The sequence below is a fragment of the Molossus molossus genome, unplaced genomic scaffold (assembly GCF_014108415.1).
Source record: "Molossus molossus isolate mMolMol1 unplaced genomic scaffold, mMolMol1.p scaffold_m16_p_4, whole genome shotgun sequence".
NCBI lineage: Eukaryota > Metazoa > Chordata > Mammalia > Chiroptera > Molossidae > Molossus > Molossus molossus.
In genome coordinates, this window is record NW_023425377.1 from 48,848,526 (window position 1) to 48,862,804 (window position 14,279).

At 40.6% G+C, this 14,279-nt stretch overlaps 1 protein-coding gene across 1 annotated transcript in view; it reads right to left on the reverse strand.

Moving 5' to 3' along the window:
* COL23A1 (collagen type XXIII alpha 1 chain) overlaps nt 1-14,279 on the reverse strand; it is a 453,398-nt gene that overhangs the window by 427,675 nt on the left and 11,444 nt on the right. The window contains exon 2 of the mRNA XM_036241559.1: nt 1,401-1,467. Within this exon, the coding sequence (XP_036097452.1) occupies nt 1,401-1,467 (67 nt within the window). The remainder of the gene's footprint in view (nt 1-1,400; nt 1,468-14,279) is intronic.

Consider the following 14,279-nt stretch of genomic DNA (forward strand, 5'->3'; position numbering starts at 1 on the left):
AAATCCAGTTCACTTTGCCATCCAGGCCATGCCTACAAATAGAAATAGCTGAAACAAAAACTTAATAGTTTTTATTCAAATCTTAGTTCAAAATTTCAAAACGCTGCTGTAACCCACAGAACTACTTTCATATCTTATGAATGCATTGAGTGTGCTTCCCAGTTTAAAAAAAAAAATTTATCTACATAACTCACAGGAATTTACATCCATACAACACTCAGAAAGAAAGGGGGAAAAACAGGACTCATTCCCATTTTACACATTTTGCAAATCATCCAAAAATTCATTTGTGAGTTTGCACTTTTTCCCCATTGAATTACAACTTTGGACTTACTGAACAAGTAATGATACCATTACTTGTCATATCCTTTTTCTTCCTATCAAAACCTTGGAGTCCTACTATTGAAAGTGGCTCAAGCTGGATTATAAGATCCTCTCCTGCTGAGCTCCCAGAGATGGAATTTTCATACCAGGAGGTCCACCTTTGCAGACATCCAGGGACTCTCCCAACCTTGAGATGTTGATTCTCTTTGAGTTTGGTTTCTGGACCAGTGAAGGAAATTGGGAAATGCCATATGACTTGGCTAATGGGAGGTGTGACAGTAAGGACGAGGGCCACTGGCTCAACTGCTATGATCCACGTTTTATCACTTTGTCCAACGTGGAGAGAAGTCTGGGAAGTGTTACGACTTTCCACTCATTCACTGGTTTACATACAATCCTATGAGAGGTTAATGCTAACTTTAAAATGTCGGGGCTGAAACTACACACTTAAATTTTCAATCATTGTCTGTGCAAAGCTCCCATGAGGACAACCAGAAGACTTGATATGAATCAGGATTTGAGCCACAGAGGTTAGCAATCAACAGATCCCGGTTCTATCCATAGCCATACTGGTCTACACCACCAAAACCCAAGAGAGATATGATTATTTGAATGATTCAGACCATTTTTCCTGCTATCATCCTCTACCTCCACCAAAAGAAATGAAAAAAAAAAAGAAAAAAATTTGACCAAATTATTTATCACCACCCCCACCCCCAAAGTATGAAATAGAACCCTGAGGGTGGTTCATGCCGGTTTTCCATCTTCAGAATGGGATGGCTGGTACTTTCCTAGTAGCTAAACTTTTATTATAAGTCATCTCTGATGGTTCTCAGCTCCCCATAAATACCACCATCCTCATCAAACTGAAGCAGTTAATCATGCTGTGTGATCTTTGACTAGTGACATGCCTGCCAGGAAAGATGTAGGAAGAAAGGCCCCAGGAGGGCCACAAGGTACAACATACAGCCTAAGAGCCAAGGCAATAATCTTGACCATGTCCTTGGCACTTTTGAGAGAGAGAAAAGCCGGGCCTACAGAAGTCAGGAGCCAGCAAGGATCAAATGTCCACTTACCTGGCGGGCAGACACATTCAGTCGGTGCTTCTCGAACAGTCCGGAGCTTGACTAGTCCCTCCAACTTCTGAACCAGGAAGAAAAGAGGGGAAAAAATGAGATGAGTTTGAGAGCAGAGAGGGGTAAAAAGTATAAAAATCAGCAAAAACCAATGTACCGAAAAGACAGATAAAAAATGATGGGGTTATTTTTTTTTTATACTCTTCTTTTTTTTTTATCCTCACCCGAGGACATTTTTCCATTTTTTGTTCAGGTAGAGTGGGAGGGAGAGAGAGGAACAGAGAGAGAGAGAGAAACATCGATGTGAAAGGAACACATCGAGTGGCTGCCACCCGCACAACCGACCAGGGCCGGGGACAAACTGCAACTGAGGCACGCGCCCTTAGCGGGAACCGAACCCGGGTCTCTCAGGACTGCAGGCCGACGCTCTAACCGCTGAGCCAAACCTGCCAGGGCATGATGGGGTTATTTTTGAGAACATTTTCAATAGGTTATTAAATTTTATAGACAATTTTGGAATGAGAGGAGAAACAAAAACAAACATTGAGCAATTACTGGGGAGTCCATAAAGAGAAGGCCGCAGGTTTCTGCTTTGTTACATTTTCTTTGTTGTTGTTGTAGTTACAACATTTTTGAGCACAAATCAAGGAAAACCAAAATGACCACGTAGTGAGCGTGAAAATGGGAGGGCAGGGCAGGGGAGTCTAGGCAGGGCCCTAGCAGCAGGTTTAAGTACTCAGATCACACCATCTGCCTGGAAATACACATCCCCCAACCCCTCCCAGCCCACCGAGCTCAAACTCACTGCCCAGGTCCAACCCACCATGTAGACACTTTTCCTTTCTTCTTACCTGTCGGGATGCTTGGCCTAGAAAATTTGGTTCTGTACAATTCAACAAGAATCTCTGCAGATGCCCAGCCCTGTGCTAGATTTGGGTGAAGGGAAAAAGAATTACCACAGAAATCAAATCAGAAGCCACAGCTCTACTATTACTGCCTGATTTGACCCTAGGAGTAACCTCCCAGGCCCAAAGTATAGTTCCTGCCTCGTGGAGGGGACACAAGGTGCAAAAACAAGGGAACAAAATTAGTCCCAAATCCCAAGTCTAGGTTTAGGAAAGTGAAGCAACTGGTCCATAACTCCCAAACTAGCCTAGGCTTGAGTCCTGGCAAGAATACGCAAAGTATTAACTTTTCGTTAGAAAAAAATCACCCAAAACCATAAACCTCCCTAAAAGCAAAACGAAGCAAATCCTGAATGTGTTAACCTTAGTGAAAAATGCACTATGATGGGCAGAAGGGGTACTTCAGTTTCAAACATGAAAATGTAATTTTTAAAGCATTACTTTAGAGGAGGTGAGAAGGGCACCCTGGTCTCGAACCCTTGAGGTCAAATCCTGAAATTTTCACAGAAGATGGGTCTCCAGCCAAGTCCTGTATTGTCTCTGGCTAGAACAGCTCAGGACCAGGAGCCCAGATCAAGAAACATAACCAGCTTAGCTCCAGCCGCCTGCAAAACCTCCATCCCTGTCTGCCAGTCACCCTCATTTTCCTGATGGGCGACCAACAACAGATGGAATTAAGGCCAAGTTTTGAGGGAACATGTAGATGTGTGGTCATGACACCATGGTGAAGGGGTGTGAAAACAGTGCTGTGACAGGCAGAGGGTTTAGGGTGCTGCCTTTATATGCACCCAACCTGCCCTGACCATCTTGGCTCAGCGGTTAGAAAGTCGGCCCGTGGACCAAAGAGTCTCAGGTTCAATTTTGGTCAAGGGCATGTACCTCGGTTGTAGTTCAGTCTCCAACCTTGGTCAAGGTCTTGCAGGAGGCAACCAGTTGATATGTCTCTCTTACATTGATGTTTCTCTCTCTCTCTCTCTCCCTCCCTCCCACTCTGAGCATAAATGCAAAAAAAATATATATATATATCCTTGGGTGAGGATTAAATAAATAAATAAATGCTCCCAAACTTTCCATCCTCAGTGCACCTCTCTGATTCACAAGGCCTCCAAAATCTTAATGTGGCCAGGTCTAGACGCTAGGCTCTCAGCCCCAGTTTGGACCCCAACCTGCTCTGAGCTGGAGTCATCCACCAGGCCCAGAGCAACCTGTGAGAACCCAGACCAAATCCCATCCCCCCAAAAAACCCCTACTCCAACTCCCCAAAGCAGCTCCAGGGCTCCCATCAGATGGGTGGGATTAGCTCCACACCTCAAAGCAACACCTGGTGTGTTGGTCCCTGGAGCACCAGAGCCACAAGGGTCCTAACTGAGCCCAATGCAGCAGAAGCTGCTTGTGCATGTGAACAAGAATGGAACCTCCGAACTCACTTTCTCCCCACTGTATCTGCACTATTACTGATTTCAGAACTTACCTGGAAAAAGAATCCAGCCTTCCAGTTTAAGCCAACTTGTTGATGGAAATTTCATGTTTTTATCATTGCTGAACAAACTAGAAGTCACACTAATCTCCCCAACACATACACTTTTACACAAAAGCATTTAATGTTAAAGAACATGTAGATTTTGCCCTCGCTAGTTTTGCTCAGCGGTTAGAGCATCGGCCCGTGGACCAGAGAGGCCCGGGTTCGGTTCCCGCAAGGGCATGTACCTTGGTTGCGGTTTGTCCCCTGCCCCGGTTGGGGTTGTGTGGGTGGCGGCTACTTGATGTATCTCTCTCATGTTGATGTTTCTCTCTCTTTTTCTCCCTCTCTCCCTCCCGCTTTATCGGAAAATAAATGCAAAAATGTCCTCAGGTGAGGATAAAAAATAAATAATAATAAAAAAGAACATGTAGATTTTAACAACTACTGTCACATCTGGGCCAATCCCCTAACGGGGAAGGGAGTTCTATCAAATACTGATAGGAAATGCAATTACTTTTAAGCTTCTCTTATGTTAAAATAAAAAGCTAAATAGGAAACTATTGATGAGAGGGTAAAAACACCTTACTGTTAATGCTAGTAGAGGGATCATAAATTATTGGAATTGAATTTTTGTTCTGTCATTTATTCTAACTCCTTTTATGCATTCACCTTTCTGGATCAGATGGTGAATGTGCAAAATTTTATCTCCTAATTCTTTACCCTCCCCCACTTCTAGGCCCCTAACTTTCTGTGCATCTGTAACTGTCCTCACTAAGAACATAGAGGAAACTGTTTGAATTAGAAACCCAAACCCACAATCTTTATTTCCATGCTTTTTTTTTTTTTTTCATTTTAAGAAAATACTCTTTTGTGTCCAGGTTTGTAAGACATGACTTAAAAGCCTCAACATTTTACATTCAATTATCTGGCAGCACCCCTTGCATCTGCGAACAATATGGTCCTGGATTTATAAATGCAAACAAGTCCTGACACCAAAAGTAAACAAAAGATGAGTTTCTGAGAAAAGATGGAGACTCGAGGAGCATTCCCTCCAGAAGAGTGGAGAAGGAGGAGGAGGAGGACTTGAAGTTTTAGGAGAGGAGTGGCAAGAGCAGAGGGAAAATTAATCAGGGAAAAATCATGATTTTTCAAAACAGCGTTACATGGTAAATGATAAATTTATTAATGAGCTGTTAGAGTGCTAGTCTGGAACATTTCGCCAGATGTTTGATCACATCTTCGAATGGTTACATTTTGATGAAATATGAATTAACACACAAAAAAGGATGTAATGATTTATTTCTCTAAATGCTCCAAATAAAGCCACAAAGACATTCCTATCCTTTGACAGAAAATTCCTACTTTGGGGAATATACTCCTAAGGGACTAAATCAGCAGAAGCATAAAAATGATATTCATGGGTAAGTTGTGCCTCAAAACAGTGAGAGGGACTGTAAGTCTCCTTGATGAATTGTCACATCTTCATGAAATAGCATTATGAAGATTATGTAGCAGCAAGGAAAAATGTTTATGATACAATAAATAAAATGTCTACATCTGTAAAAATTCAGGCAGCAACTAGCAAACATCCACCCACTTGGGTGTTGGAATTATGGTGATTTACTTCTTCAAAAGTTCTTTCTGTGTCATAATACTATCTTTTCAGTAAAAAAAAAAAAGAGAGAGAAAAAGAAAAAAATCTTGAAAGTAGAAGAAGAACCAAGATGAAGCTCTGAAATCTCTCCATTGGGGACGAGTTTTGATTGATGGACAGATGATTCTGCCTACCTAGGAAGACCCAGTTCCAGTGTCAACTCTGCTAACTATGCAGCGCAGACACCAGAGGAAAGGCTTGTGAAGATCAATGAAACCCTCTCTACACAACCACATTTCGATGACCTTCTTCTGCCCCCACAGGAGAGCCCATGCATGCATTCTCATGGCCACAAGCAGCCAAAGAGGGCAGCATTTCCCAGCCTTTTTTAGCATTCTTTTTTCTTATATCCTACCACGGTGATGATGATCATGGTGATAGAGAGGACAGCAGATATTAAGTATTGTTATCACAGTTACTGTTTACTTATGTGCCAGGAACTGTGCCAACAGATTTTATCCCATTTAGTCCTCCCAATAACTCCCACGAGGCTGGAACCATCATTATACACATTTAGAGAGGGCATTGTAAGTGTCAGGGCTGGACTTGCATCCCGGTATCAACTAACTCCAATCACAAAGCAAGACAACCTTTACTTACAAGCAGTTTTCACATCTAAAAAACAGTTGTTGTCAAAAGCTAGGCCACACATCAGAAGATGATTTGACTTTGGGTGATGGACACACAATGCAATATATAGATCATGTATCATAGAAATGTACATTGAAACCCATATAATCTTATTAACCAATGTCACCCTGATAAATTTAATTATATATAAAAAGCTAGGATATACAAAATTATAAGGACAGAAGTCAGATCAGTTGTTGCAAAAGGTTGGGGGAATGTGAGGACGTGTAGGAGATGTGTGGAGGAGATGTGAGGGTTATGAAACTGTTCAGTATGGGGTTAGGAAGGTGGATATGTAACACTATGCATTTTTCAAAAACTATGGGACTGTGTATCACCAAAAATAAACGTTAATGGATAATAATAATAAAAAAACAGTCAATCATGATGTTGGATAATCCCAGGATGGAATGCAGGCTGAGACAAATGAATCTAACTATAAAAAAACTACATGATGTAACCTCACTGAAGGTGGTGGGGAAAAACATGTAGTTGACCTAAGTAACTTTGCAAAATGGTGTTTCAATTGAGAACTGTAAGGCTGAAGACCAAAGAAACTGTACATAAATGCTACACTCTAGTGAGTAAAGTTACTCACTTAGTACAGGGTAGCAATTTTGAAACTACTTTACATAAATATTGGGGTTAAACAAATGAGTAAATAAACTCTCAGTAATGAAAGCCAGGTTCACAGTCCAACAAAGAAGTTATAAATAAGCAAAAGGGGAAAGCTAGAATGAACCCTGTGGTGCTGAATTAGCCAGTGGTATCACTATGAGGTGATGTTTATGTGTACAGACAGATGCATACAGAAATAATTATAGGTATGTGTACATAGAGGGGTGAATATACACATATACATACCTTGCTCTCTTCAGAGAAGGCCTATAACCAGTGACCCCTAGTAGCAACAAGCACACCCAGTGCCTAGATCTTGGTTTCTAAATACCATTCTCCAATAAAAGGAACCAGGACTCCTTGAAAAGATGGCTGATCCTAGAACCAGGGCAGGAAAAATTCAGTAGGAGCCTGGAGTATCTTGTGGCAGAAAAGAAGAAAATGCTTTCAAAAAAGAGGGGAGGGAGTACATCAAAGTAACACAAAACCAGAAAGAGCTCAGAATGGCCAAAGCTGAAAATAAAAAAATAAATTAAGCAACAAAATAAAAAATGTAGTATTGTATTAAAAAGAATAAATTAAAAATCCATGAGTTCATAATGATATGTGATCGAATGAATAAATAAATGAGAAGAGATCAATCTTCCTTACAGAATTCCAAATAATATATGTTGAGCCCTGGCCAGTTTGGCTCAGCAGTTAGAGCGTCAGCCTGTGGACCAGAGAGACCCGGGTTCAGTTCCCGCTAAGGGCACATGCCTCGGTTGCAGTTCGTCCCTAGCCCCGGTTGGGGTCATGCAGGTGGCAACCAGTGGATGTGTCTCTCACATCGATGTTTCTCTCTCTCTTCCTCCCTCTCTCCCTCCTGCTTGATCTGAAAATAAATGCAAAAATGTCTTCGGGTGAGGATTTAAAAAAAAGGAAAAAAAAAAAATATATATGTTGATACTTCCCTTTCTAGGCGATGGAGAGGGAGCCACATTTCCCTCTCTGAGTGTGGGCTGAACTTAGTGACTCACTTTCAAAGGGCAGAGTAGGGAAAGAAAAAGAGGAACTACCTAATGGAGAGATCTGGCAGATTCCACCAGTTAATCTGGCAGATTAACCAAGTGATCACGGTTAATATCACCAGAGATAGGTCACGTTGGCAGCATAGACCCTTGACATGATGCCATGACCATGGAATCCACCTTAGCGGTATTCTTTCCAAACACTTTCCAAACCCAGTCTAATCAAGAAATATCAGACTAGCCCAAACTGAGGGACTTTCTACAAAATGTCTGACCAATATGTCTTGACTATATCAAGGGCATAAAAAACAAGAAAAAACTCAGAAAGTGTCACAGAATAAAGGAGACATGACAGCTAAGTGCAATATGGTCTCCTGGTTGGAAATCTGGAGCAGGAAAAGGACATTCGAAGAAAACCTGGCAAATCTGAATAAAGTCCATAGTTCCCTTTTAAAAAATGGGTAGCAGAGTCACAAAGTACCTTACCACCAATTAATATGTAACTTTGTTATTTTCTATAACAGATCTATTCTTTTTTCAAAATTGAGATAAAATTCACATAGCATAAATGAACGATTTTCAAGTAAACAATTCAGTGGCATTTAGAGGAGTCATAAGGTGATGCAACCACCCCTTTCTCCAGTTCCCCCTGTCGAATTCCAAAGCATCACCATTACCCCAAAAGGAATCCTACACCCATTAAGCAGTTGTTTCCCATCCCTCCCTTCTCCAGCCACCAAACTGCTTTCTGTCTCTGGATTGACCTATCTAGATATTTCATGTAAACAGAATGACATAATATGTGACCTTTTTTTTGTGTCTGGTTTCTTTCACTTAGCATATTTTTGAGATTCATCCATTTTGTATCATTCCTTTTATAATATCCTCACCCAAGGATATTTTTTTCATTTTATCTTCAGATAAAGTGGGAGAGAGGGAGAGAGATGAAGAAAGAGAGAAACATTAATGTGAGGGCGACACAATGACTGGGTGCCTCCTGCACGATCCCAATCAGGGCCTGGGATGAACTGCAATTGAAGTACATAGCCCTGACTGGAATCAAACCTGCAACTTATTGGTCCGCGGGCCGATGTTCTAACCACTGAGCAACCGGACAGGGCTATCCTTTCTTTTTATAGCTGAATAATATCACATTGTATGTCTATACCACAATTTGTTTATCCATATATTCACTGATGAACATTTGGGCTGTTTCCACCATCTGGCTATTGTGAGTAATGCTGCTATGAACATGAGCCTATGTACATGTATTTGTTTGAGTGAATGCTTTCAACTCTTCTGGGTATATATACCCAGGAGTGGAATTGCTGGGCCATATAGTAATTTCATATTTAACGTTTTGAGGACCCACCAAACTTATCCATGGCGGCTGAACTATTTTACATTCCCACCATCAAAGTGTGAAGGTTCCAATTTCTTCCTATCCTCACCAACAAACCTTAGTGAATGTGAAGTGGCATCTCATTGTGGTTTTGATTTGCATTTCCCTAATGACTAATGATGTTGAACCTCTTTTCCTATGCCTGTTGACCATCTGTATATCTTTTTTGAAGAAATGTACATTCAGATCTTTCGCCCATTTAAAAAATTGGGTTGTTTGTCTTTTTGTTATTGAGTTGTAAGAGTTTTTCTTTAAATATATATTCTGGATACTACAACCTCATCAGATATATGAAAAAATATTTTCTCATATAACAGATCTATTATTTTTAAAAGATTTTTAAAAATGGATTTTTAGAGAGAGAAGGGAGGAGAGAGAGAAATATTGATGTGAAAGCAGAACATTGATCGGCTGCCTTCTGCACGCCCCCTACCTGAGCATGTGCCCTAACCAGGAATCGAACTGACAACTCCTTGGTGCATGGGATAACACTCAACCAATTGAGCCACACCAGCTAGGGCCAGATCTATTCTTGATCAGAATTCCAAATACCTGCAGTCAAGACACAATATGGATGTGTTAAATCACCTTGAAAACTGGAGGTGGTGTGAGTGGTCCTGTGGCTTCATGCCGGTCCTCACATTTGTCTTTGTTGAGGTCTTGTTGATTAATAGAGGATATTGTTACTAATCTGACTGGTTCTTTTTAGTTAATAGTAATTGTATTTGTTTTTTATTACTGAGTAACAAATTGCTACCAAATTAGCAGCTTAAAACAACACAAATTTAGCCTGGCCGGTTTGACTCAGCGGTTGGAGTGTCAGCCTGAGAGACCCGGGTTCGGTTCCTGCTGGGGGCGCGTGGTTCGGTTGCGGTTTGTCCGCGGCCCTGGTTGGGTCGTGCGGGTGCAACCACTCGATCTGTCCCTTTCATGTCAATGTTTTTCTCTCTCTCTTACTCTCTCTCCCTCCTACTCTATCTGAACAAAAAATGGAAAAATGTCCTTGGGTTGGTAGTTTTGTAATAAAACAGTGTTGTTAAGGAATGTAAAAAAACAAAACAAAAAACCCACAAATTTACTTTTATAGTTTCCATGGTCAGAAGTCTGGACACAGATGAACTTGGTTCTTTACTCGGGGTCTCTTGATGCTGAAATCAATGTGTCATTTGAGTGTTTCTTTCTGTGGCTCTGGGTCCTCTTTCAAGCTCATTTGTTTGGTTCCTTATGGTCTAAGGCCCTTATTCTCTTGCAGGCTGCTGGCCAGGGGCTGCTCTCAGCTCCTACAAGCCATTCACAGTTCATTGCTTAAAATCTCTCTGACTTCAGGCTTTTAAAAGTTCATCTGATTAAGTTAGGACTACCAAGGATAAGCTCTGTAATGAACTAAAACTTAATTGATTAGTAACTCATTAATAGGAGTGATATCCCATCATAATCACCTATGCTGAAGGGGAGGGGAGTATACAAAGTGTATACACCAGAGGATGGGAATCTTGGGGGTTATCGTAGCATTTTGCCTTCCAGAGTATTATATCACAGTTAATTTCTTACTTTTGACTAATGTACAGTTAATTTCTTACTTTTGACTATGTGCACATGCACAGTATATGTTTTTTAAAATATGTTTTTATTGACTTTATGGAGAGAGAGATAGAAATATCAATAAGAGCCCTGGCCGGTTGCTCAGTGGTTAGAGCATCAGCCCATGGACCAAAGACACCCAGGTTTGGTTCCCGCTAAGGGCAAGTACCTCGGTTGCAGTTTGTCCCTGCCCAGTTGGGGTTGTGTGGGTGGCAACCAGTTGATGTGTCTCTCTCACATTGATGTTTCTCTCTCTCTCTTCCTCTCTTTCTCCCTCCCACTCTATCTGAAGATAAACGCAAAAATGTCCTCCGGTGACGATAAAAATAAAATATCTATGAGAGAGAAACATTGATCGGTGGCCTCCCACATGCCCTCTACCTGAGCCACACCAGCCGGGTAAGTATATGTCTTTATAAATCTAAAAGTATTTAAAAAATATTTTAAGGTCATATCATAGATTTCTACTTCCAGGCAAGCTGGAGTAGCAGTGACTAGATTTACCACCTACCTAAAAAACATAAAAAACCCAAACAACTATAAGAACACAAAAGCCCAAAAATAAAATACATGGGTTTGAATACATGGGTTTGAATATACTGGTATCAAGCAGGAAAGAAGAATGATGTTTGAGACACGGATAACAATTGCTCCAGCTTCCTACATGGGGAAAGTTTCCAGGCTATGGCAGAGGGAGAGGAAATAAATACCTGGCAGCCTTCTGGAATTGAAGAGATGGAATGGCAATCTAGGGATGTCAAGCTGTTGGAGTTTGCAGAGCAGTGGACCTGACAAATGAGAGCTGTACACAGAGAACCACAGAGCTCTGTGAGGGTCCCCTTAGATATTCAACAGAGCACCAATCAACACGTGTATGTGAGGAAATGACTTGACACCAATAAAGGAACCACCCAAATGATTAGAGGGAACAGTGCCCAATCTTACTTGGAACTGGGAAGATGGCCTGTTCAAACACTGAGTGGAACCAAGAAGGATCATGCCTCAGTGGTGGGGAATAATCAGCCTTGAGTTAAACATAGGCCTGGTCCTGTCTAATGGATCTTAAAAACAAGACCCAAAAGGATCAAACTATTTCCAAGTAATTTTATTATGACACAACAAAGCTAATAAATATTGATAAAATACAAAAATATCTAGCATCCAATGAGGTAAAATTCATAATGTCTGGCATATAATAATAAGTTACCAGCAGGAAAGTAGGTTCCATAATGAGCAGAAAAATCAATTAATTGATACTGACCCACAACTGACATAGATGTTAAAATTAGCATAGAATGACCTTAAAACAATGGTTATAACTGCACTGCATATGTTCAGAAAGTTAAGTTGAGACATCAGAAATATTAAATGACCTAAACTGAAATTCTAGAGATGAAAACTATTATGCCTGAGATTTAAAAAAAAAACAAAGCAAAAAAGTAGAGGGCATTAATATCAGATTAGACACTGCAGAAGAAAAGATTAGTGAACTGGTCTTCAGCAATAGAAACTATCCAAAATGAACACACAGGGAAATAATTTTTTAAAAAAGAAAGAGAATAACATCGGTGAACTTGGGCATTCAAGAGTCCTAATATATAAGTGATAAAAGTCCCCAAAGTAGAACAGAAAAAAATATTTGAAGAGTAATGGCCAAAAAATTTTTCAGAACTTGATGAAAACTATAAACTTACAGATCCAAGAATCTTAACAGAATCAAGCACCAAAACATGAAGAAAACTATAGCAAGTTACGTCATGATTTAAACTGCCTAAAGCCAGTGATAAAGAGAAAATCTTAAAAGAAGGCAGAGAAAAAAGACATATGGACAAATGAACTCTCATATACTGCTTGTGAGAATGTAAAACAATACAATGGCTTTGAACAACAATTTGGCAGTTTCTTAAAAAGTTAATCAAACACCTATCAGATGATCAACCATTCCACTCCAAGGTATTTATACCCAAGAGAAATGAAAGCATATTCCATATGAAGACTTGTACATGAATGTTCACAGTAGCTTTGTTTGTAACAGACTAAAACTGGAAACAACTCAAATATCTATTAACAAGTGAATGGATGAACAAGTCGTGGAATATCCTCATAATAATACTTGGTAATTAAAAAGAATGAACTAATGATATATGTAGAACTATCAAAACAAATGTCAATAATTATATTGATTGAAGGAAACCAGACCCCTCTCCTCCCCGCAAAAAAAAAAAAAAAAAAAAAACATGGTTCCATTCATATAAAAATTCTACAAAATAGAAACTAATCAATTGTGATAGAAATCAGTAACACCTGTTGGCAGGTGGGAAGGGATGCAAGGGAGAGAATCAAGGAGGCAGGAAGAAACTCTTATGGGTAATGAAGTTTCACTACTTTGATTGTGAAGATGGTCTCTCAGGTGTGTACATGTCAAAACATATCTAATTGTACATTTTAAACATGTGGAGTTAACTGTATCTCAAGTATACCAAAAAAGCCAAATAACTAAAACCCCCAGGCCACAGCTCCCACAGGCTTGGCCAGGGTTTTGGAGCTGGTGTCCTGGGCTCAGAAGGCATCAGTTCAACACACTAAGCTTCAGGTTCTGCCTCGATGCCAGGTAAATCTTGCTGCAGTCAGGTGGATGAGAGCATCTAGCTCCACCTAAGCATTTGGCAAGAGCTCAGCAACTTTTCTCTGAAGGATGTGGATTTAATCAGGGACTCCCTTTGGCACACAGAGTCACTGTTTTCTAAACTGCATTGGCAAACATTTCCTTAATGGTACCTGCTCAGTCCCAAAATACATTAGTGTGTTTTGAAAGGGTTGGTCTGCAAACAGAATGCAATTTTTCAGTAATCCTTAATTTGTGTTCCCACTCATTATTTTTCAAACACACTTCAGTTCCCATCAAACCTGCCTTCTAAGAAATCAGGTCTGACAAAGAAATCCATGCTCCTGTAGAGTAAATGGATGGTTTCCATCATGACTCTTGACCTGCTAAGGAGAGGCCTCAGGCTGCTCTGGTGTATGGCCTCCAAGCCTTCTCCACACCATGGCCAGTCTCCTCCAGAGCCCCAGCCACCGTGTCTGGTCTGTTTAAATCCCAACACTGAGTTCCACCTGCTGCTGACTGCTGCTGTTTCAGTCCTGTCCACCATGTCTGGAGTCTCCCCTAATGTGTCAAGTCTAACTAGATGGTGACATGGCTGAATTGTGTCCATATTATTAAGTTCATATGTTAGAGTACTAACCCCGAGTCCTTAAGAATGTGATTATATTTGAAGATAGGGTCTTTAAAGTAGTAATTAAGTAAAATGAGGTTATTATTAATATCCAATGTGACTGGTATCCATTTAAGAAAAGATCAGAAGACTCACTAACTCGGAGAAAAGGCCACAGGAAGATGCAGGGAGAAGACAGCCATTTGCAAGCCAAAGAGAGGGGCCTCAGGAAAAACTAACTCTGCTGACACCTTGATCTTGGACTTCTAGCCTCCAGAACTGTGAGGAAAGAAATTTGTGTTGTTTAAACCTCTCAGATTATGGTACTTCGTTATGGCAAACTGACTGAGATGGGGTCTCCCAGACACCCTACCCCACCTTCACTTACCTCCTTCAGATTCC